Source organism: Pelophylax lessonae (genome assembly GCF_965119305.1).
Source record: "Pelophylax lessonae genome assembly, chromosome: 1".
NCBI lineage: Eukaryota > Metazoa > Chordata > Amphibia > Anura > Ranidae > Pelophylax > Pelophylax lessonae.
In genome coordinates, this window is record NC_138768.1 from 138,807,689 (window position 1) to 138,831,784 (window position 24,096).

At 47.1% G+C, this 24,096-nt stretch overlaps 1 protein-coding gene across 1 annotated transcript in view; it reads left to right on the top strand.

Annotated features, from left to right (window-relative positions):
• The window catches only part of MRPS27 (mitochondrial ribosomal protein S27), a 204,425-nt gene that overhangs the window by 104,662 nt on the left and 75,667 nt on the right, over window positions 1-24,096 (top strand). Inside the window, exons 6-8 of the mRNA XM_082253548.1 lie at window positions 5,569-5,647; window positions 7,753-7,868; window positions 16,706-16,808. Of these exons, the coding sequence (XP_082109674.1) occupies window positions 5,569-5,647; window positions 7,753-7,868; window positions 16,706-16,808 (298 nt within the window). The remainder of the gene's footprint in view (window positions 1-5,568; window positions 5,648-7,752; window positions 7,869-16,705; window positions 16,809-24,096) is intronic.

The window sequence follows — 24,096 nt, forward strand, 5'->3', positions numbered from 1 at the left end:
TGCCGTGTTGTACAAGGCTACTTTGGTTCCCACTGAGGATACCCCGGTTTTCCAGGATCCTACGGACAGGAGGTTGGAGTCTCTTGCCCGCCATGCCTACATGGTGGCGGGTTCCATGCTCAAACCTATTTTCACTTCTGTCAGGGTGGCTCAGGCGGTGGCAGATTGGACTAAGGTGCTTAGACGCACTCTCGCGTCTGATTCTGCTCCACCTGCTACGCTGGACATGGTGGACCAAATTCATCAAGGGGTCATGTATTTGTGCGATGCGGCCTTGAAAGAGGCCCCTTTGGCTGCACGCCTGTCTAGTGTCGCGGTACTTAACCATCGACTGATCTGGCTGAAGAGCTGGTCGCCTGACCAGATGTCACGGAAAACGGTGGCTGGTTTTCCCTATGCAGGGTCTCGCCTTTTTGGCGAGGCTTTAGATACTTTGGTGAAAGGAGTCACTGGGGGCAAAAGCACTCTGCTGCCCCAGAATCCGAAGAACAAGCCCAGGTCCGGCCATGCCGGTGCGGCGGCTCAATCCGCCCCTGCCTGAAGGCACGCCCTCACCCGTTTCAGGGGTGGGGGGACATTTGTGCTGTTTCCTCCAACCTTGGCTGCTCCAAATTCCGGACAGGTGGGTTCAGGAAATCATTAGATCAGGATACAAGATCGAATTCCTTTCACGGCCGGCGGGCAGATTCTTTCCCTCAAATCTTCATTTGACCCCAGGGCGCCTACAGGACCTGCATCAAATGGTGCAGGACCTCCCTGCCCAGGGGGTGATTGTCCCGGTGTCTCATCGGGACAGGTTTCGGGGTTTTTACTCGAATCTGTTCACTGTGCCCAGAAAGGAGGGCAAGGTGCGTCCGATCCTGGACTTGAAAGCCCTGAACCGCTTCGTGCGCGTTCGAAAGTTCTGTATGGAATCCCTCCGCTCAGTGGTGGCCTCCCTGAGTCCAGGGGAATTCCTGGCCTCTATCGACCTAAAGAATGCATTCCTGCACATCCCCATTTTCGAGGGTCATCGGAGGGTCTTTACCAAAGTGCTGGCACCTGTTCTGGGCCTGTTGAGGGCACAGGGCATTGCGGTCTTGGGATATCTGGACGATCTCTTGTTAAGATCGGGTGTCAGTCAGGGCCTGTTGTGCGATCTGTCGACTACGGTACAGACGTTCCAGGAGTTCGGTTGGACCATCAACGTTCAGAAGTCGACTTTGTCTCCTTCGGTTCGTCTTCCCTATTGGGGATGGTTCTGGACTCTGCTCAAGCGAAGGTATTTCTGCCGGAGGACAAGTTCTGGACCCTTCAGAACGAGATCAGGTCCCTCAGGGACAAAGAATCTTCGTCGCTCAGGACCTGCATGCGGTGCCTGGGTTTGAGGGTGTCAGCATTCGAGGCGATACCGTTTGCTCAGTTTCACACACGGTTTCTCCAGGCGGAGATCCTGGCCAGGTGGGACAGACTACCTCAGTCCTTGGATCTGAGTGTCTCGTTGAGTCGCCGGACCAGAATGGATCTTCTGTGGTGGCTTCAGTCCTTCCGTTCGTTACTGTGGACAGTGATTACCACGGATGCCAGCCTGTCGGGCTGGGGTGGCGTCCTGGGCAACCTGTCTGCCCAGGGCATTTGGTCGGAGGAGGAATCCTCCCTTCCAATCAACATCTAGGAATTGAGAGCGATCAAACTGTGTCTCTTCCAGTGGTCGGATCGACTTCGGGGCCGTCCTGTACGGGTACAGACGGACAATGCTACCGCAGTGGCTTACATAAACCACCAAGGGGGCACCAGGAGTGCCCGGGCGGCCCGGGAGGTGACCGACATTCTGTCTTGGGCCGAGGCTCATGTCCCGGCGATTTCGGCAGTTCACATTCCGGGTGTGGAGAATTGGCAGGCAGATTATCTGAGCCGCCAGACCCTGGATCAGGGGGAATGGTCCCTACACCCGGAGGTCTTCCGAATGCTGTGTGCGAAGTGGGGATCCCCGGACGTGGATCTGTTCGTGTCTCGGCTAAACCACAAGGTGGAAAGGTTCGTGGCAAGAACGTGCGATCCTCTGGCGGACGCCTCGGATGCGCTGGTGGCCCCTTGGCATCAGTGTCGTCTGATGTATGCCTTTCCTCCGATTCAGTTGTTATCCAGGTTCCTTCGCAGGTTGGCCTCGGAACCGAACTTGGTGATTCTGGTTGCACCGGACTGGCCATGCCGGTCCTGGTACGCGGACATCGTTCACCTAGCAGTCGCGCCTCCTTGGCGGCTGCCATTGCGAGAAGATCTGCTGTCTCAGGGACCGATCTTCCATCCTGCTTTACAGTCCCTGGCTTTAATGGCCTGGCTGTTGAAAGCCAGGTCCTGAGACAGGGGTCTCTCCCCAGAGGTCATTCCGACCTTAATCAAGGCTAGAAAAGCCTCGTCTGGAAAAATGTATTACCGTACCTGGAAAGCTTATTTTGCCTGGTGTGAGTCCAGGGGGTTTTCTCCTCGCTCATACTCGGTGACGAGAGTGTTGGCTTTCCTCCGGTCTGGTGTGGACCAGCGCCTGGCGCTGGCCACGATAAAGGGCCAGGTATCTGCACTGGCTGTTCTTTTTTAGCGCCTTGTGGCGTCTCATTCCTTAATTCGCACCTTCATTCAAGGTGTGTGACATTTGGCCCCTCCCCGGAGGGAGCCTTTACCTCCATGGGACTTGAACTTGGTTCTGTCCGTGTTACAGCTTTTCTCCCTTTGAAAACATCCAGGAGATATCGTTGCCTCTGCTGTCTAAGAAGGTTGCCTTTTCAGTGGCGATCACTTTGGCTCGCAGGGTGTCTGAGTTGGCGGCGTTGTCTTGCCGCTCTCCTTACCTGGTGGTTCATAAGATAAGGTGGTCTTGCGACCTAACTCGTCATTTCTACCTAAGGTGGTGTCTGACTTTCCCCTTAATGAGGACATATTTTTGCCTTCGCTCTGTGCAAAGCCTGAGCATCCTAAGGAGGTTGCCTTGCATTCCTTGGATGTTGTCCGGGCGATCAACGTTTACCTGTCATCCACTGAATCCTTTCGGAAATCGGATTCCCTCTTTGTCCTTCCTGAGGGACCTCGGAAGGGCATGGCTGCGTCTGCGGCGACCATTGCCAAATGGATCAGACAGACGATTGTACAGGCCTATGTTTTGAAGGACCGGGTTCCACCCTTCGCTGTTAAGGCGCACTCTACCACTCTATGAGTACGTCTGGGGCCTACCGGCATCAGGCTTCGGTGGCCCAGGTGTGCAAGGCTGCGACTTGGTCGTCGGTGCTCACCTTTTCAAAATTCTATATGATTGATGTTCTGGCATCAGCTGATGCCTCCTTTGGCCGCAAAGTTTTCTGTGCGGCAGTGCCATAGGGGACCCGTGTTTTTTTGTGGGTCCCTGGCTGTTGGGGCTGTTTTTCCCCTGGGTTGTTTTTCCTGTTGAGCCTCTTCTATTGCCCAGACGGTTCTCTTACTGTGCGTGTAAGGTTACTTTCTCTGATGTGGGTACTGCGTTGCCTTCTATATGGTTGCTCCCACCCCTCATGTCTACACTGCTTTGGGACATCCCATTGGTGAAGACTATATGAGGGGCGGCGACTGTCGGAGGACGCAAGAGAAAACTGAATTTTTGTAAAATCTTACCGTAAAATTCCTTCCCCTCTTTTGGGGTTCTTGTACACTTACTGCTATGCTACCAAACTGAGTTGGGATGGCTTACTGCAGGGGGGTATTGACCAGTGGGACAGCCCCCATGGGTTTGTCTATGTTAAATGCTTTTTTTTTTAACAAGTCTTATGCCTAGCTACTCCTGCGGAGAGGAAGTCAATACCAATTGGTAAAGACTATATGAGGGGCGGCGACTGTCGGAGGACTCAGAGAAAGGAATTTTACGGTAAGATTTTACAAAAATTCAGTTTTTTGGATGAAGTTGTCTATAATGTGCTGCTTTACTAAAAGCGTCTATCAACAAATTGGTAATTGCAAGCGTATAAGCAATATAGCACTACCTGCAACAGGTTCAATCAGAACCAAGCGATTGAACCATGTGGATAGAATTGGAACCTAATTCCATTTTTTTTTTTTTTTTAACTCCTTAGAGCTGGTGCCTGCCGACTCTTTAAAAAGTTTAAAATGCTGGGAGGTCATGCTTTTGGTCATGCGACCGCCGTGATGGGGAGCTTCCCATTAGCCACCAGTAACTGTGTCGGGAGCGCACAGGGCGTGTGCTCTCGGGACAGCTCTATCGGCGCTATTGCATGCAAATTTTGCGGCCGCTCAGTGCCAAGGCCCACCCACCGAGAGGCTACATATTTGCGTGTGCTCGGCGCCTAGGAGTTATTTAATCTATTGCCAAGCTCTTTTTTAAAATAACACTGTGAAAAGGCAGATTTTGCCCCAGTAGTCACTTCCTCTCTTGTTCTGTCCCCAACGTACTCACTGCTTTGCAACCCAGCCCAGTCTTCTTCAGGGTTGAATGACACCCAGTATCTTCCAACTCACTTTCTGTGAGCCCAGGGCATCAAGGACACACACCTCGAGGATATGTCATCAAGCCAACATGGGCTCACAGGAAAATGCTGCAGGAGATGTTCTCTGCAGCTCTAAATCCAGACATGCTCTCTGCAGCATTCAGGACCTGCCCACCCTCAGAGTAAGACATTCCATGATTTCACTAAACTGGAATACCCATGGAAAAAAGAAATCTATAAAATTTAAATAAAAGTCAGGGGAGGGTATTCTGCACACAGAAGGTTTTTTACCCTAATATAGACAATGCATCAAGGTGAAAAAAAAATTCTGCCTTTAGAGCCTTTACTCTATGCACTGTCTCTGAAATGCAGACCACAGCTCTTTTCTCTGCTGATTAGACAGCATGATTATTGCACAGGTGTGCCTTAGGCTGGCCACAATAAAAGGCCACTCTAAAATGTGCAGTTTTATCATACAGCACAATGCCACAGATGTCACAAGTTTTGAGGGAGCGTGAAATTATCATGCTGACTGCAGGAATGTCCACCAGAGCTGTTGCCCATGAATTGAATGTTCATTTCTCTACCATAAGCCGTCTCCAAAGGTGTTTCAGAGAACTTTGCACTATATCCAACCGGCCTCACAGCCGCAGACAACGTTTAACTACACCAGCCCAGGACCTCCATATCCAGTATCTTCATCTCCAAGATCGTCTGAGACCAGCCAACCGGACAGCTGCTGCAACAATCGGTTTGCATAACCAAAGAATTTCTGCACAAACTGTCCGAAACCGTCTCAGGGAAGCTCATTTGCATGCTCGGAGTCTTGATCGGACTGCAGTTCATCATCCTAACTGACTTTAGTGGGCAAATGCTCGCATTCAATGTCGTCTTACACTTTTGGAGAGGTGTTCTCTTCACGGATGAATCCCAGTTTTCTTAGATCTTTTAGTTCAGCTCATGAAAAATGGGGGCAAAAACAAGTGTTGCGTTTTATAATTTTGTTCAGTATATTTATACAGATTTTTCCATCCACCTTTATTTGTTTTTCAATCCCTGTATGCGTGCTTTCATATTACTGTTGATTGGTTTCATACCGTCTTTTGTGTTCTTTACACAGGTGCAATATGGAATATTCCCAGATGATTTCACATTTAACTTATTACTTGATACATTCATAAAGAAAGAAAACTTTGAAGGTATGATTTATATTTTTCTTTAAGATTTACCATAACACTATATGAGTTTTACACTATTGTGTAAAAGGATGAAAACAGATATCTGTTGTATTGTGATTTGAAGGACAGAAAATTGATTGACAATGAAAATGGAATGGAATTCATAGAAATTATTAGACCCAACAACTCCTGGCAAACTCCCAGGCAAAATTGACACATTTTAAAAGTTTACAGTGTTTAGAGGGCTTTAGGGCCTTTTCACACAGGTGTTCAGTTTTTTTTAAAGAGATCCAGACTGAACCACAGTCTATCTATGGCACTTACATCTGAATAACTTTTGTCTATGGAAGAAAAAGTCTGCATCCTTTTCTGTTTTTGTGGATGTAAGTGAATGTAAATGGATGATGTCCATAGATATTATGTCTGTTCCAGTTATGTCCATTTTTAGGCAAGAAATGTTTTATTGTTTATACTTTTTTCACCTTTGACAACCCCATTGAAATAAAACCTGAACATGTAATAAAAGCAGGGCCATCTTTATTATTGATTGGACCCTGGGCAAACATTTTCTTGTCCCTCCCGAATCCACTTATCAACTATGTGCGGGATCAAGGGGCAGCTGCTTTGGGTCCCACAACAATGACTGGGCCCGGGACAGCTTCCCCTTTTGCCCTGTGTTAAAGATGGCCCTGAATAAAAGGGATGTAAACTGAAGACAGATGTGCAAACTAATGCCACCTGAATCTGTATTCTTGGAAAAAAATGCAACTGAACTCATGAAGTCTGTGTGGATGGCCCCTTTTACACAAGGTTGTCAAACAGTGCATCCTTTCCGGTCTATTAGTACACCCAGGAAGGACAGGTGCAATGTCCAGGCGGACCTTTGTCCCTGAACACACAGAGCCCTAAATATTGGTTCAACCACAGCCTGCCGTAGACTTTGACAGACTGCCTGCTGCACTCATTTCTCTTGGGCACTGTAGGAGCAGTGTGTCCCTCTTGGCATTTTAGACAGCCGTGTGTGTAAGGGGCCTTAGATAGCCGAATCTGGAATGTTCTCACCTGTAAGCACTGAACAGCAGTTTGCAATTTACCTCTCCTACTGCATACTGGAAACTTTGCAATGCAGTGCTGCTGAATGGGGAGCTGATTTATCAAACGTGTTCAGTTCCAGCTGTGTGTTTTCTGGGGCAGGTTAAAAATTCCATTGCTAGAAGGTTGCTGTGCGTGGCATCCTTATTTAACCATAACCTTCCATGGAATGTTTAGTCATGTCCTCCATAGCGTTTACTGTCTAAATTGCTTCCCATAGACCTATAAACACACAAAGGACACATGGTAGAAGTCTACAAATTTGTCTTGAATTATAATCAAACAGGACAAATAAATACACACCAGAAAGGCAGACACATACATGTGTTTAAAGTATTTCTAAAAGCACATTTTTTATTTTTTTATTTTCAAATAACAAACATGTCATATATACCTGCTTCGTGCAATGGATTTGCACAGAGCAGCCCTGGTCCTCCTCTTCTCGGGTACCCCACTGGTGCTCTTGGCCCCTCCCCCCCGCTGAGTGCCCCCATAGCAAGCTGCTTGTTATGGGGGCACTCATGCATTCTCGATCTTGAACCCCATCCTCTGGGTCCATAAGACACAGACAGAGAGGCTCAGCCCCCCCCCCCCCGCTTCCTCCTGACTGGATGTCATTGACAGCAGCTCCCGCTGCTGCATCTCAGCCAATGAGAAAGGGGAAACCCCTCTTGTGCACATTACTGGATCAACATTGGGTTTAGGATAAGTATTAGGAGGACTGAGGGGGGAGCTGCTCGCTGAAGGTTTTTTACCTTCATGCATAGAATGTATGATGGTAAAGAACTATCAGCCTTTAGAACTACTTTAACATGATAATTTCTTTGTTGAAATTATGCGGAGTATAAGGCACCAGTGTATGGCGAAAAAAGGTTCCGTCACCTGGTGATGCAACTATGACATATGCTCCCTGAGTGATTCCACATGTGAAATAAATATTGATTAGGACCGGATATATCATGGATTACAATATGTTCAAAGGACCGGTCCACTCTTCTGTTTGCGTATAAGTGTCTGTGTCCTCTTTTCTACAGATGCTGCCTCTGTAGTGATTGAAATCATGCTGCAAGAGAGCTTTGATAATGTCTCCACACAGCTCCTGTCCCTCTATGCCTTACACCACTATCTCTCTGGAACCCCACAGCTAACGGTAAACCTAAGTCTTGATATAAAGGCTTTTTATGTTGGTTTTTTGACTTGTCATTTTCACCTCATTATAAAGAAGTCATGGTTCTAAACTTTTTCATGGAATGTTTTTGATTTATGCTGATGTGTAGCTGTAGACAGTGTTGTATATAATCCCCAAAGAGCACTTGTCCTAGACATCTCCCCATGCAACTACTGGCCAAGTAAAAACACTTCTTAACTGTGTATAAACTAAGAGCTGGATAGAATTGAGCCTTCTCCAGGTCTGTATGATGGTAGCAGGGGTCCTAGCATCTATCTACTAAATGGGCCACTAAGTCCCAGTGGACCCTTGTGTAGCTGCGCAAATGGTATTTGCATCCTGGCCGTTACAGTCTGCTTTTACTGCACATTGCGCGTAGTAAAAACAATAATTGTAGTAATGAGAATGCTGCAAGAGAAATCCTAATTTTCTCTGTCGCTCATTGACAGACGTAGTCCTCTTTGATTCATATCAATTGGGTTATGCTGCCCTCTACAGGAGTAGGACTAGGCAGAAAGAAAACGTTCTGGCTCCACCTTAGGGGCAGTCCCAGAGGGTATATCCCCTCTCTCTCTGCTACAGGATGTCAGTTTTTTTCTGTCTAGTCGGGAGTAAGGACCTAAGTTCCTTGCTGGGATCTTTTGGTCCTGGCAAGATTTTTTTAGAAAATTTTTTTTCCTTTTTTAGGTAGCTTTTGTCTCCAGTTTTCCTGTGAGATCTTCAAGCAAATCACGCCGGATCTGGGCGACGGGCTGGATGTTGAGATCCAGTGGTCACCCCAGCCGGCCTACGAGCGCGCGCAGGCCATAGCTCCGCGCTGGGTTGGCCGCGACACATTCAAGTAAGTATGCGGGACCGGGCGACGGGCTGGATGTTGAGATCCAGTGGTCACCCCAGCTCAGCCTACGAGCGCGTGCAGACCATAGCTCCGCGCTGGGTCGGCCGCGACATAGTCCCATTGGACGGGGACTGACCCTGCGAGTTAAACGTCTCGCTTGGACGCCAGGAACCAGCAGAGTCACGGCGTCCGTATTGGTCGACAGCCCCCCACCTCGGTGGAGAGGGTACTGTGAAGAGAGGGTGCCCGTCAGTTCCGGTATGGTGAGTAAATGTTCCCCCCTTCCCCCCTGTGGGGTTTTTGGGATACGGGCCCCTCTGTGTATGGTCGGATCCTTTTCTGACATTAAGGTTCCCCCTTTAGCCTATGACAAATTCACATATCCCCTGTGATAGTGTGATCTGGTTTGGGAGCTGACACTCCAGCAGGCTTGGTTTGGGAGCTAACACTCTAAGCAAACCTTGGTTTAGGAGCTGACACTCTAGCACCCTTGGTTTAGGAGCTGACACTCCAGCAGGCTTGGTTTAGGAGCTGACACTTCAGCTGGCTTGGTTTGGGAGCTAACACTCTAAAAGCAACCTGGGTTTGGGAGCTGACACTTCAGCAGCCTTGGTTTCTCTAGCAGATTGATCCAAGGAAGCCTGGTTCGATTTACCATAGTAAACATATAAGCATCCAGAGCAAAGGAGATTATAGCCTACCTTAGACTGTAGCTATCACCATGCTCCCGCAGGCCGACAGGCCGCCATCAGCCGTTCCAGAGCCGTTCACAGGCCGCTGCACTGGAGGAGCCACGCTAGATCGGCAGTCCGCCGCCATTTTGTTGTAGACCGCATGTCTGCATTGCCTACACAGGCCGCCCGCAGGTCACGCAGGCCGCCATTTTTTCGAAGTCTATTGTCTTCTACATGGGGGCGGCCATGTTTGATGTGCCCAGCCGACCTCGAGGAGCAGCTGGGAACGCCGGAAGGCGTGCACAGGGGGCGGAGCCACTTCCTTTTACCCGGGAAACCTAGTACAGGACTTCCCAGTCTGCATAGGACAACGCTGACAGCAGTTTGATAAGGAAACTTCTCTGCATCAGGTGGTGAGCCCTTGGGGTCTCTCTTTCTCTGTGGGGGTCCAAAGCAGGTACGCTGAGGGGCGCTATTGCGCTGGTGGATTACAGATAAAAAAAAAAAAAAAAAAAGGTATTTTTTATTTTTTCAAATTTTTCACTGGCAAAGTGTCCTGGATTAATATGGACCCTGCCGCACATGTATCTCCACCTGATCCCCTCGAGGTGGCTGCAGGACCCTCCAGTTCCCCACTGACTATTGAGTCATTGTCAGCAGTTTTGGAAACTTTTGTATCCCGGGTGGAAGTGGCTTGTCAGGGACAGGGCGCAAGGAAGCGACCCCCGCCTACCCCCATTTCATCTGAAACTTCAGATTCAGAGTCTGAGCCTATCCCTGCAGTTGCAGGTACCTCATCTGGGGTTTGTGTCTCGGGTACTGTCTCTTCAGACAGTGAGGAGGATGTTTCAGCATCTACCATAGCCCGAGAGGAAGCGTTGGTAAACGCATTCATTGTAGCCGTTCGGGAAACCTTAGGACTACAGGTTACACCATCAGAAGTAGCTGATACTGAGATTCCATTTGGTACTAATAAACGCGCCAAAATGGCGAAAGTATTTCCCTTACCCAAGTGTTTCGGTAATGTAATTAAGGAAGAATGTGGTCATCCAAAGCGAGCCCCTACTATTTCCAAACGCATTAATAGGCGTTATCCGTTCGAGGAATCCCTCCTCAAGAAGTGGACAGTACCATCTATGGTGGATTCTCCAATCTCCAGATTGAACAAATCTACGGTTATCCCATTGGAGGATGCTCCGTCCTTTAAGGATCCAGTGGATCGTAAGGTGGAAGCCGTGTCTCGCGCCATCTTTTCCCTGATTGGGTCAGCTTTCAGACCAGTAATTGCTATTGGTCTGGTTTCTCAAACTGTAACAGAATGGACCAAGTTATTACGCCGGGACTTAGAAGGGAGTGATATCCCTCAGGCGGTATCAGATCTGTTAGAACAGATGATACAAGGGTTACAGTTTATCTGCGACGCTGCGCTAGACGCCACTCCATTATTGGGGCGAGCATCAGTCTCAGCAGTGGTTCTCAGGCGTACACTGTGGCTAAAATGTTGGTCGGCAGACCAAGGTTCCAAGAAGGCTTTGGCTAATCTCCCTTTTCAGGGTGAGCGCCTATTTGGGGCCAACTTAGATGAGATTATCAAGGATCTCACTGGAGGCAAGAGCACTTTCTTGCCACAAAGTACTAAGGGTAAAGGACCTCGTCAGAGACGGGGGCCTTCCTTTTCCGCCCATACGAAGTTTTTTCGCCCCACGGGCGAAAAAGCAAAGCCCTCCAAAACTCCTTCGGGAGGTTTTAAGGGGCGCTGGTCGGGCAAGCAAAAGCCCGGCTCCTCCAGACCTGAAGATAAGACTACTAAAGCCTGAAGGTGCGCCCCCACCCATAGCCGGGGTGGGGGGACGTCTTCGCCGGTTTCCGGATCCATGGCTTTCCAGAATCCCGGACAAGTGGGTTCGCGAAGTCATAAGGTCAGGTTACAAGATCGAGTTTCGATCTCTCCCACCGGTGCGATTCTTCCCTTCCAATATCCGACTATCCCCGGATCCCTTAGAAGCTCTGCGGGGAGCGGTCACAGATTTACTACAACAAGGAGTGGTAGTCCACGTTCCTTGGACAGAGCGTTTTCAAGGGTTTTATTCAAACCTGTTTACAATACCCAGGAAAGAGGGCAAGGTGCGTCCAATTCTGGACTTAAGAGCACTCAATTTTTTTGTCAAGATACAAAAATTCAGGATGGAGTCCATTCGCACAGTGACAGCCTCCCTGCATCAGGGGGATTTTCTGGCGTCCATAGACATGAAGGATGCCTATCTTCACATTCCCATTTACGCAGGACATCAGCGTTTCTTGCGTTTTTCCGTAGAAGAGAACCATTATCAGTTTGCGGCGTTACCCTTCGGTCTCGCATCGGCTCCTCGGGTCTTCACAAAGGTGTTGGCCCCAATGTTGGCGCTGTTACGTCAACGAGGCATATCGATTCTAGGTTACCTAGACGATCTTCTGCTCCGTGCGGAGTCTCCACAGACCTTGTTACAAAACCTAGAGATCACCATGATCTCTTTGCAAGAGTTTGGGTGGCTGGTGAACCTGCAGAAGTCATCTCTGGTTCCCACCAGGAGGCTCGAATATCTGGGTCTAATTCTAGACACATCCAGGGCAAAAGTGTTTCTTCCTGCGGGGAAACTCCGGAAAATTCAATCAGCAATTCAGTTGTTACTATCCGACAACTGGCCTTCTCTTCGGACTTGCATGAGAGTCCTGGGTTTGATGGTGGCTTCTTTCGAAGCAGTACCATTTGCCCAGTTCCATACCCGAATCCTTCAAAGAGAGATTCTTCTCAAATCGAATCGGAATCCAGAATCTCTGGACAATCGGATCCGATTGAGCGAGTGGACCAGGGAGTCCCTGGTCTGGTGGCTTTGATCTCCGACGCTCAGCCAGGGGAAGTCATTTCTGCCAATATATTGGACGATTGTGACCACGGATGCGAGTCTTTCCGGTTGGGGAGGAATTCTCGGTCGATTATCTGCCCAGGGGCTTTGGTCCCTGGAAGAGTCCAGGTTACCGATAAATGTATTGGAACTGAGGGCGATCAGACTTTGTCTGATACACTGGACCGAGCAGCTCCAAGGCAGCCCGGTTCGGATCCAGTCGGACAACGCTACAGCTGTGGCTTATGTCAATCGCCAAGGGGGCACCAAGAGTGTCCTGGCGGCCAGGGAAGTGGCCCGCATTCTTCGTTGGGCGGAACGGTTTGTTCCAGCTCTCTCCGCGGTGTTTATTCCGGGGGTGGAGAATTGGCAGGCAGATTATCTCAGCCGTCAGACTCTGGATCAAGGGGAATGGTCCCTCCATCCAGAAGTTTTCCACCTATTGTGCCTTTGTTGGGGCACCCCGGATGTGGATCTGTTGGCATCTCGACTCAACAGGAAGGTGCGGAGGTTTGTGGCTCGCTCCCGCGATCCTCTAGCAGAAGCCGCAGACGCGCTGGTCGCCCCGTGGGGGCAGTATCAGCTACTGTATGCCTTCCCTCCTCTCAGGTTGCTGCCGAAGCTTCTTCGCAGGATAGAGGTGGAGGGAATTCCAGTTATTCTGGTAGCTCCGGACTGGCCTTGTCGAGCCTGGTACGCCGACTTGGTCAGACTGGTAGCGGACGTCCCGTGGCGACTTCCTCTCAGGGAAGATCTGCTGTCTCAGGGACCAATCTTCCATCCTGCTTTACAATCGCTGGCTTTAACGGCCTGGCTATTGAGACCCAGGTGCTGAAGGACAAGGGGTTGTCAACTTCAGTTATTCCTACTCTAATTAAAGCTAGGAAAACGACTTCCAGGAAAATTTATCATCGCACATGGAAGTCTTATATTGCGTGGTGTGAATCTCTTGGGTTTCCTCCACGTTCCTATTCGGTTAACCAAATATTGGCTTTTCTGCAACAAGGAGTTGAGCAGAGACTGGCCTTGAGCACTATCAAGGGTCAGGTTTCAGCATTGGCTATCTTCTTTCAGAAACCTTTGGCTACTCATTCCTTGGTACGGAATTTCATCCAGGGGGTGCGACACCTGGCTCCGCCAGTGCGCGCGCCTTTACCGCCCTGGGATCTTAATCTGGTGTTGTCGGTTCTTCAGAAACCTCCCTTTGAAGATATTAGGGAGATTCCCTTACCTACGTTATCCCAGAAGGTGGCCTTCTTGGTGGCCATCACTTCTGCACGCAGGGTGTCAGAACTGGCCGCATTATCTTGTCGTTCCCCATATTTGGTGGTTCATAGAGATAAGGTGGTTCTACGTCCGAATCCATCCTTCCTACCTAAAGTGGTTTCAGAATTTCATCTGAATGAGGATATTGTATTACCTTCCCTGTGTCCTAAGCCCAGCCATCATCGGGAGTTTGCTTTACACTCCTTGGATGTGGTTCGGGCGATCAGGGTATACTTGAAAACGACGGACTCGTTTCGCAAGACGGATTCACTTTTTGTGATCCCGGATGGCCCCAAAAAGGGGTTGCCTGCATCTGCCGCGACTATTTCCAAATGGATCAGACAGACGGTGGTACAGGCTTATTCTATTAAGGGTCGGGAGCCCCCGTTCCCTGTTAAGGCGCACTCCACTCGGGCGCTTAGTGCGTCATGGGCCTTTCGCCATCAGGCGTCAGTCCTTCAGGTTTGCAAGGCGGCTACTTGGTCGTCAGTGCATACCTTTGCAAAGTTCTATAAAGTTGATGTGATGGCATCGTCAGATGCCTCTTTTGGCCGCAAAGTTTTGCAGGCCGCAATTTGAGGAGACCGGCGGTCTACCTCGAGGGTTTTTTTCAGTTGGATTTGTATTTGAGTCTCATCCCTTTGGTCTGATGAGCCTTTGAACTTCTAGTTGGCACCGGTTGGGCCTTCTAGATTGGATTTTGATTTCCGTTAATCCCACCCCTCATTTGTGGCACTGCTTTGGGACGTCCCAATTGATATGAATCAAAGAGGACTACGTCTGTCAATGAGCGACAGAGAAAAATTGATTTTTGTAAGATCTTACCGTAAAATCCTTTTCTTTTAGCTCATTGACAGACGTAGTACCCGCCCCTCTACTTTTGAGTTGGGTTGGGTTAAATTCTCTGACACTGCTTTGTGACATAACTGACATCCTGTAGCAGAGAGAGAGAGGGGATATACCCTCTGGGACTGCCCCTAAGGTGGAGCCAGAACATTTTCTTTCTGCCTAGTCCTACTCCTGTAGAGGGCAGTATAACCCAATTGATATGAATCAAAGAGGACTACGTCTGTCAATGAGCTAAGAGAAAAGGATTTTACGGTAAGATCTTACAAAAATCCATTTGTATAGGCTTCCATACTGAGGAAACTAGACAAATATTAGTAAACTTTATCTTAGGCACTGTAGAATCTGTACTGTAGTACGGATGAACTCAGTGCTCATAGGTATTAGGCACCATTTGCTTTGTGGTGAGACCCCTCTTTTTAGGGAAATCCCTATCCCCACCAGAGCTGAAGGGCATGCAGGCTGGAAACACAGCAATGGGAGGCTGTACACTTCTATGCCTGGTGTTACAGGCTGGTTAGCTTTAGGAGTGAGGGAGACATGCTAATTTTCTTTTATTTATTTTTTTATTGAAATGTTTTAAACCCCTTCTGCCCAGCTCCAGCATCCCTTCAATAGGGTCTGTAAACCTGGACAAGTATGATTGCCTACCGATCATCAGTGGGGACATACAGCTGTCTTTGACAGCTCAGTCCCTGCTAAGGCGTGCAGTGAGTGCTTTCTCAGGACAGAAATATTGGCCATCCAGTGATGCATATGTGTGCTGTCTGGGAATTAATGCCTCATACACAGTCAGATAATCGTACTGAAAAAATCGCATTCGAATTGATCGCACGATAATCTGATCGTTAGTCCACAGCTTTCGACAGCCGATCACAACATTTCGTCCAACAAAATCTGAAGGGACAATCACGAAAACTTTTGTTGTACGATAACGAACGACAATGGTTGGCTGCCATTGTTTTTTGTTTTGCACTATCCGATGCATAGCTACGCAATCAGGAAGCTTTTCCGGAATCGTAAGAAAAAAAACATACGTTTAGTACGCATTGTTGAATTCGATACTAGTATCGTGCAACAAAATGCAAACGATAAGTCGTCCGATTATCTGATCGTGTTTGAGGCATAAAGCTCACCCCTTTTGTCACTGCACATATGAGTTGCGCAGGCAGCGAAAGGTTATGGCAAAAAAAAAAAAGCAACTGAAACTGTTTGTACACAGAGTTTCAGTACCATGAAGAGCTATTTCTCTTAATTTGCCTGCATGCTAAATCTATTCTTGAAGGAAAAGTAAAGCCAAAGCTTGTTTGGCTGTCTTTCTCATGTGGAATACAGGAGTGCAGTTCATTCTGCACTACTGTGACCGTTTCCAGCAGACCATTTGGTCAGGATCCACCCACATGCTTAGACCCGCACCCGACTCAGCCTCTCAGCAAGCCGGCCACTCCCACCCCCTCCACAGGCCAGTGATTGGTGTGCTGGAGTGGTGGCAAAGCAGCAGACAGTCACCAGCTCTCTGCTCATGGACCTGTGAGAACTGAGCGATTAGTGCTGTTTGATCGCCCAGTTCTCAGCCTTAGAACTGGCGGGGGACACATGCAGCATCATTCAAAACGATGCAGCATCCACCTAGGTAGGTATGATTCTTAGAAAAAAAAATTCCCATACTTCTCTTTTAACTGATAATATACATGTGAGATTTGATGGCTGTTTGCAACTTTCACCTGTTGTGCATTCATTCTATTGTGAATAGTGTAAATATGAGTGTTGGATACAGGGTGAATCCCATTGGGTAAATACCTATTAACTTATGCACTTGGCAGATTTCCCAGTGAATTAATAAAAATATTTTGCCTGCATCATTCTTATTTGCCCCTCTAAAGCCAATGCATGGACACTACGGGGTCTACTTGGATTCCATAAGATGGGATCCTTTATGGTTAGAAGACATTACCTTCTATTGTGATAGGCCCCAAACCCTCTATCGCTTCTATCTACTGCTTCCATGTCATAACCTGTGAAACTTACCCTTACCTGGGCCTGGCCTTTTTTTTTTGTAAATTGATCTCATGACATAAACATTCAAACGAGGCCTTTTAGGTTACCTTTATGGTCCCCCCCTATATTATTTGTTCACCATTATATGAAAAGCGTTTTGTATTTGTCCTACCTACTTCTGTTGTTCTGGATATAGATTGTACTACGTGGCTACCAAATTCTATTTTAATGTCCACAGATGATCATTTTTAGTTTAATGTAATAACTTCACTTTTTGTTTTTTTTCTGTTTTGTTTTTTTGGGTTGTTATTTTAGTGGGTGTTAGAGAAGAACCTGGGTGCCTCTCTATTGCTGGCAGGCATGCATCAAGAGAACACAGTGGGGTACAGTTCACAGCTGTATGGAAACACATTGCTTGGTAAGTTATAAAGCAGTCGGCCATAATATTTCCATCACTGACAGGTAAAGTGTTATTAAAGCCAAAACCAAAATGTAATATATTGCAGCTTACCAATCATTAGATGTGGCTGCATCAGTTTTTTTTTTTATGCTTTTTTTCCTCTATTTTCTCTACGTGATCTGGCCAGTAACACACCTGCTGTATTATGGAGCCCCGCTCTGAATGAATGACCCCAGGGGCACATTAGGACAGCAGCTTGGTTAGTCTGGGGGCAGTGGAGTGTTAGATGTACTGGTAGATTTAGATACAGTAACAAATTGAAGCCAAACTCCAGCTACTTCATAAGCAGTTACAGCAAACAACTTACCGTATTTCCTTTTGGGATAATATTTTTCCATAAATAAATGAAAGCCAATCTTTATAAGCACCCCTTGCCAGTGGTAAATGGTTTTTCTCATCCCTGTAACTGAAAGAGAGCTTGTTTTTTTTAAAAACAACAGACTTACTGGCCTGACCACCAGAAGAAAGTAGAAAGAAAGCCTAAAAAATAAAGCTTATTCAGCAATCACATCTAAGAATTGGTAAGCTGTAATATAATGTTTGCTTTGAGGTTTAACACTGCTTTAATTATCTGGTTACAATAACATCAGAAATTTGATGGGATATTTTAGGCAGGAAGTAAATACAATATGTTGTAAAAGTATTGGGACACCTGCCTGTACACGCACACAAATTTTAACGGCATCCCAGTCTGTAGGGTTCAATATTGAGTTGGTCCACCCTTTGCAGCTATAACAGCTTCAGCTCTTCTTGGAAGGCTGTTCGCAGATTTAGGAGTGTGTCTATGGGAATGTTTGACCATTCTTCCAGATTTGTGAGGTCAGGCACTGATGTTGGATGAGAAGGCCTGGCTCGCAGTGTCCACTGCTTTGTGCACTGGTCTAAATCATTTGGTGGAGGGGGATTATGGTGTGGGGTTGTTTTTCAGGGCTTGGGCTTGGCCCCTTAGTTCCAGTGAAGGGAACTCTTAAGGGATTAGCATACCAGGACATTTTGGACAATTTCATACTCCCACCTTTGTGGGAAGAGTTTGGGGATGGCCCCTTCCTGTTCCAACATGACTGCGCACCAATGCAAGGTCCATAAAGACATGGATGAGCGGGTTTGGGGTGGAGGAACTTAAATGGCCTGCAGAAAGTCCTGACCTCAACCTGAAAGAACACCTTTGGGATGAAATAGAGACTGTGAGCCAGGCTTTCTTGTCCAACATTACCACTTTACCACCGGAGGATTTTGCTGTCTTACGTCCAGGCCACTTTTTGCGATTCGGCGCTGTGCGACTTTACCTTACAATTGCGTGGTCGTGCGACGCCGTACCCAAACAAAATTTATGTCCTTTTTTTCCCACAAACAGAGCTTTCTTTTGGTGGTATTTGATCACCTGTGCGATTTTTACTTTTTGCGCTATAAACAAAAAAAGAGCGTTTATTTTGAAAAAATAACTATTTTTAACATTTTTTTATATGAAATTCCTCCCAAAAAATATGTAAAAATCAAATTTTTGGCCAATTTTGTTTTCTGCTACCCATGTTTGGTAAAAAAAAATCACAATAAGCGTATTTTGATTGGTTTGCGCAAAAGTTATTGCGTTTACTAACTAAGGGAAAGATTTCTGTCATTTGCTGTTTTTTTTTTTAACGCGTAATGGCGGCGATCTGCGTTTTTTTTTTTGGGGGACTGCGACATTGCGGCGGACAGATGGACCCTTGACTGACATTTTTGACACTTTTGGGGAAACCAGTGACATTACTGCAGTAATCAGTGCTATATATATGCACTGTTACTGTAAAAATGACACTGGCAGGGAAGGGGTTAATTTTATTGGAGAGGGAGGGGTTAATGTATGCCTGGTGCTTACTGACGTGTGGGGGGGGAGGTGACTGAGTGACACAGGGACAGATCGGATGTTCAACTATGCTGAACACTCCGATCTGTCACTCCCTGTCACATAGGAGATCCGCCCGCTCTGTTTACACAGGCGGACGGATCTCCAAACTCGATTCCCCGACGATCGGGGAAGAGCAGCGGCGATCGCCGCCGCTCCTCCCCTGGCCCGACTCCTGCTGTGAATGAAAACAGCGGGAGCGCGCGAGCGCCGCCTACAGGGGGAGGAGTCCAGTGACGTAGGTCTACGTCGCTGGACGATAACGAGCCACTGTGCCGCAGTAGAGGCACAGTGAGCGGTCGTTAAGTGGTTAAAGTTGCCATTAAATTCATGTGCATTAGGGGACCTGGCTTTTTCAGGCCCGTCTCCTGAGGGCTTCATTTTATGCTCCTCTCTCCGGTCTCTCTCTTCCTCTTTCTAATTTCCTTTCCCTCTTTTCTTTTTTTCATTTTTGGTCTTCCTTGTGGGTCCCAGTACCTGGGTTACCTATGTTATGTTTTGCTTTAGTCAGACTTTATAATATTCTCTGTATGTACATTTAGAACAGTGTGACGTACAACCCAGTTTGTTGCTCCCCTCATAAGGTGGGTAACATTATCCCATGGTTATTCTTTTGGCTCACTGGACAGTATTGTGTTGAGCCTATTAAAGTAGTGTTCTATTGTTCTAATACTTGGAATGTATTTTTGTATCTTCTTTCTCCGTAAATTGCGCCAGAACTGGCTGTTGTAACTATTGATATGCTCATATGTCTTTCTCAGTATATTACTGAATAAAAATGATTGAAAGTAAAGTTCATGTGTGTATATAATGTATATTGTCCCTGAAGTTGAAAAGAAAAAAAAAAAATGGGCGTCGCAGTTGTTGTGTACGAGGCTACGTAACTGCAGACCGGTTCCCATATTGCTTTAGGTAATATGCAGTGCTTACATGCTTTAATGTATAAGGTGTCCTTATGAAGTAAAAAGTATTTATTGCTTATAGTATAATTCTTTAAAAAAAATAAAAAATTCCCATACTTCTCTTTTAACTGATAATATACATGTGAGATTTGATGGCTGTTTGCAGCTTTCACCTGTTGTGCATTCATTCTATTGTGAATAGTGTAAATATGAGTGTCGAATGCAGAGCGAATCCAACTGAATCCCATTGGGTAAATACCTATGCATTTGGCAGATTGCCCAGTGAATGATGAAAAATATTTTGCCTGCATCATACTTATTTGCCCCTCTAAAGCCAATGCATAGACACTACGGGGTCTCCTTGGATTCCGTAAGAAGGGATCCTATATGGTATATAATAGGGATAGACTGATGTGGTTTTTTCAGGACCGATACCGATATTTTGGTCACAACGTATTGGTATCGGCCGATATGGGCTGTCATTTTTTACATTTAAAGTTTTGAAAAATAAAGACAATTTTTGACACAAATCTGGTACTGAACATGTTCATTTTTGTTTAATGCTTAATGGCTGGCTTGCTGACACCCTGTGGTGGGTGGCTGGCTGGCTAGCACCCTGTGGGGGATGGCTGGCTGTCTGGCACCCTGTGGTGGGTGGCTGGCTTGCTGGCACCCTGTGGTGATTGGCTGGCTTGCTGGCACCCTGTGGTGGGTGGCTGGCTTGCTGGCACCCTGTGGTGGATGTCTGGCACCCTGTGGTGGGTGGCTGGCTGGCACCCTGTGGTGGGTGGATGTCTGGCACCCTGTGGTGGGTGGCTGGCTGACACAGGGGCTGTGGGTGGCTGGCTGGTACAGGGCCTGTGGGCGCTGACTTCTACGGGGCCTGTGGGTGGATGGCTGGCTGTCTGGCACCCTGTCTGTGGGTGGCTGGCTTGCTGGCACCCTGTGGTGGGTGGCTAGCTGTCTTGCTCCCTGTGGTGGATGTCTGGCTGTCTGGCACCATGTGGTGGGTGGCTGGCTGGCACCCTATGGTGGGTGGGTGGCTGGATGTCTGGCACCCTGTGGTGGGTGGCTGGCTGGCACAGGGGCTGTGGGGGGCTGACTGGTACAGAGCCTGTGGGTGGCTGACTGGTAAAGTGCCTGTGGCTGGCTGGTTGGCTGGTTCAGGGCCTGTGGGTGGCTCGCTGGTGAGGTGCCTGTGGCTTGCTGGTACAGAGCCTTTGGAAGGCTGGCTGGCTGGCAGCAGGCTGCTGTGAGTGGGTGTTTGGCTGTGATACACTCCCGCGAGACTAGTCCCGACTCCAGACGGGGCTGTCCAAGGCGAGGGAGGCGGGCTAAGAAGGCAGAATGACGTCACATAAATATCGGCAATATCGGGCAGTTCCTGGGTCTATACCGATAAAAGTGCATATCTGCCCCTGATACGGTATATCGGCCTTGCTGATAATCAGTCTATCCCTAGTATATAATAACCTATATAATAACCAATCAAATGCTTTCTTTCATTTTTTACCCAGCATACAAATTGATTGGTCATCTCAAGTGCATTTGGGCTTATTCAGTAAAGTAGTGTAAAGGGCATAAATCACTGTCAAGTATGAATAGTAATACTTCCTAGCACACTACTGTCCAACCACTCACAATTGAACGGATCACTATGGGTTACTATCCTTTGCTCATGGTGTTTTGTGTTATTGAAAGCATTTTTATGTACATGAGACTGTGAGAGTTCTGGCATGCCAGCTCTGGACTACAGCAAGAATCACATCTCCCTTTGGGAATGGCCTGTTGCTTTGAAGACCACAGGGAAATAATAGCCTAGCTTAGTGGGTACAACAGCAAATATAAACCAAGAGTAATTTAGTCAGCGGAGGGCTGTGGTATTGACGGGACTTTTTATTCAGCTTCTGCTGTGTCACAGCCAGGTCCCTGGAAAACAAAGCGCTTTGGCATCTGATGCATTCACATCATATTACATTGACAGTGTCTGAACCCTGTAGCCTATACTGTCAGGTCTTGCTTCCTGCTATCTTGGAAAATCTAATTGAACAGACTTGTCCAGTAGAAGCCCCGGGGCCTAGTCTGCCACATACGGCTAAATATAGTATAACAGATGAGCAGCGTCTGTGAACTTTGCAACTGATCTTTTACCCTCTGTGTCTGGGATGCCATTTTGGAACTAGGAAGATGCAGCCATCCCGTCTGTTTTCCGACGGATCTTATTGCACCGCACTGTAGCCTGTTCCCTAGACAGAGGGATTCTGTTGCTGAAGGGAAAAATAATATTTTTGTGGGACAAATGAAGGTGATAATTGCTCTGGAGAGCTGTACTCAGACCGCCTCATAATGAATACTGCAGCAGCTGCTTCTTCTGAAGATAAGATTATCCCCTGCAAGATGTGTATTTATTTTGTATTAAAGCCAATGCTGAAAGTTCATGTTTCTGCACATGCTTGGCAGCGTATAATTATGCTGGATTTTGTTTGTCTGCAAAAAAAAGCCAAATACGGCTCAAATATATAACATTTTAATTAAAAGTGTCTAAAGCTTGGAAAATAGGCCAGGAAACAAATTCTGCTGCTTTTTTACCGGAGCAGGCTTTTCTGTTAAAATAAGGTATTTTTAAAAACAGTACTCCGCTTCAAGTGCTGGAGTTGCGAGCTGCTGATCCATAGCCAATTTTAGTTAACGCTGTGTATTTACAAGTATGTAAAAATCATATGTCAAACTACTCAGATTTTCAGAATAGGTACTGTTCTTGCTGGAACTGGGAATAATAAAATCTACTTTATCACAAGAAGAATACTGTTTTTAAATTTTTCTGAGAATGCCAGTGAAGATTTCAACTCTGTGTTGGGAGATCCAAAAGCTTTTGTAATACAGAGTTAAAGTATCAATAAAACTATCAATAAATGGTATATTACATGCTGTTCATACTCACTCAGTCACTATTGGATTTGTTTTCTGTATTCTGCCAAAAACCTGGTTGATCCCGCTGCTCTCTGTCTCCCCCTCCAGTCCATGTCCCCACCGCAGTTGGGAATTTTGCAGAGCAGTGTGGGCAGCTAGTGCACATGCTTAGTTTTCACTGTATTGCTACGCTGAGCATTTCCTCCTCATCACATCTAGGCAGCTCATATGACTATAGTTACACATGTGAGCATATACACAGTGGTAAATGACACACCCCTCCCTCCCTCCTCCATCCATGCCCACTAACACAATGGGGATGGGATTACATGTTGACTGATGGAGGCCTCACCTCCCTGTTATTCCAAGACACAAGCTGGAGGGGCGTGCAACAGCTAGTGGCTGTCAGAAATCCTTGCGCACAATGTTATTGTCAAAAAATAGTAGAAATTGAATTTCAAATACATGTTTGCATGACAATTTAAAACAGTTTGATATTAATGATCTATTTTTTCTATGCATCACAAAGGCTGTTTTTTTTTTTTTTGAACATGTGACCAGCAGCAGAGGACTAAAAGCTTTTCCTCTGTTTCCTTGCAGACAGGGTGGGTAAAGAGCTGGGTCATGGGACAGTTGTAAATCGATAAGGAAAAAAAAAAATGACAGTGCAATCATCCATATACAGAAATAGAAGGGATAATGTAAAGTAAACAGTGTGTGCTTATTATTACTTTAACTTACATATTTGTGAGCTGTATTACCTTCGAAAAAAATTTAGTCTAGTTAGTTTAGTCTTAGAATGCATATGGCACCTTAGGAGTCTCCATTGCATACTGCACACCATGGCAGGTGACACTCCTATTTCATGGCTCAACTATAGTGTTTCCTGTGTCACCTGTCTGCTTTCATCCTGTTCATTGGACAATAAATCAGCATTGTCACAATGCTGGTAACAGGCAGCTATAAAGCTGACATAGAATAACTAGTGTAAATCACAAAACTGCCTGAACAGTATTACAAATTCTTTTGACAGGTAGCACAGTGCACATACATTCTATATATTTTAACCACTTGTCGACCGCCGCACGACTATCTACGTCGGCGGTCAGCCCCTCACAGGCAAACTAACGTAGGGCTACGTTGCTTGCTTGTGAGGGTCTAGGGAGCGAGCGCGCGCCCCCGGAGGCGCGCTCCCGCTCCCGCGTGGTCACGGACCCCCCCCCCCCCCCGCGCGTGTGACCAGCGGACCCGATGTCCGCCGGCCACTCGGCGATCGGCGGGGGAGAGGGAGAATGTCAGGCAGCTTGTGTAAACAAGCTGCCTGTCATTCTCCTCGCTGCAAAGACACTGATCACATGGATCTACTATGTAGATCCGTTGATCAGTGTCCTTACAGCTGAAGCCACAGCCAATCACAGTAGAAAGCACGCCCCTAGGGACACACACAGCCCCTCCCTCCCAAATAAAGTTAACCCCTTCACTACCAGTGTATTTTTACAGTAACAGTGCATATATATAGCACTGATTACTGTAGAAATGTCACTGGTAA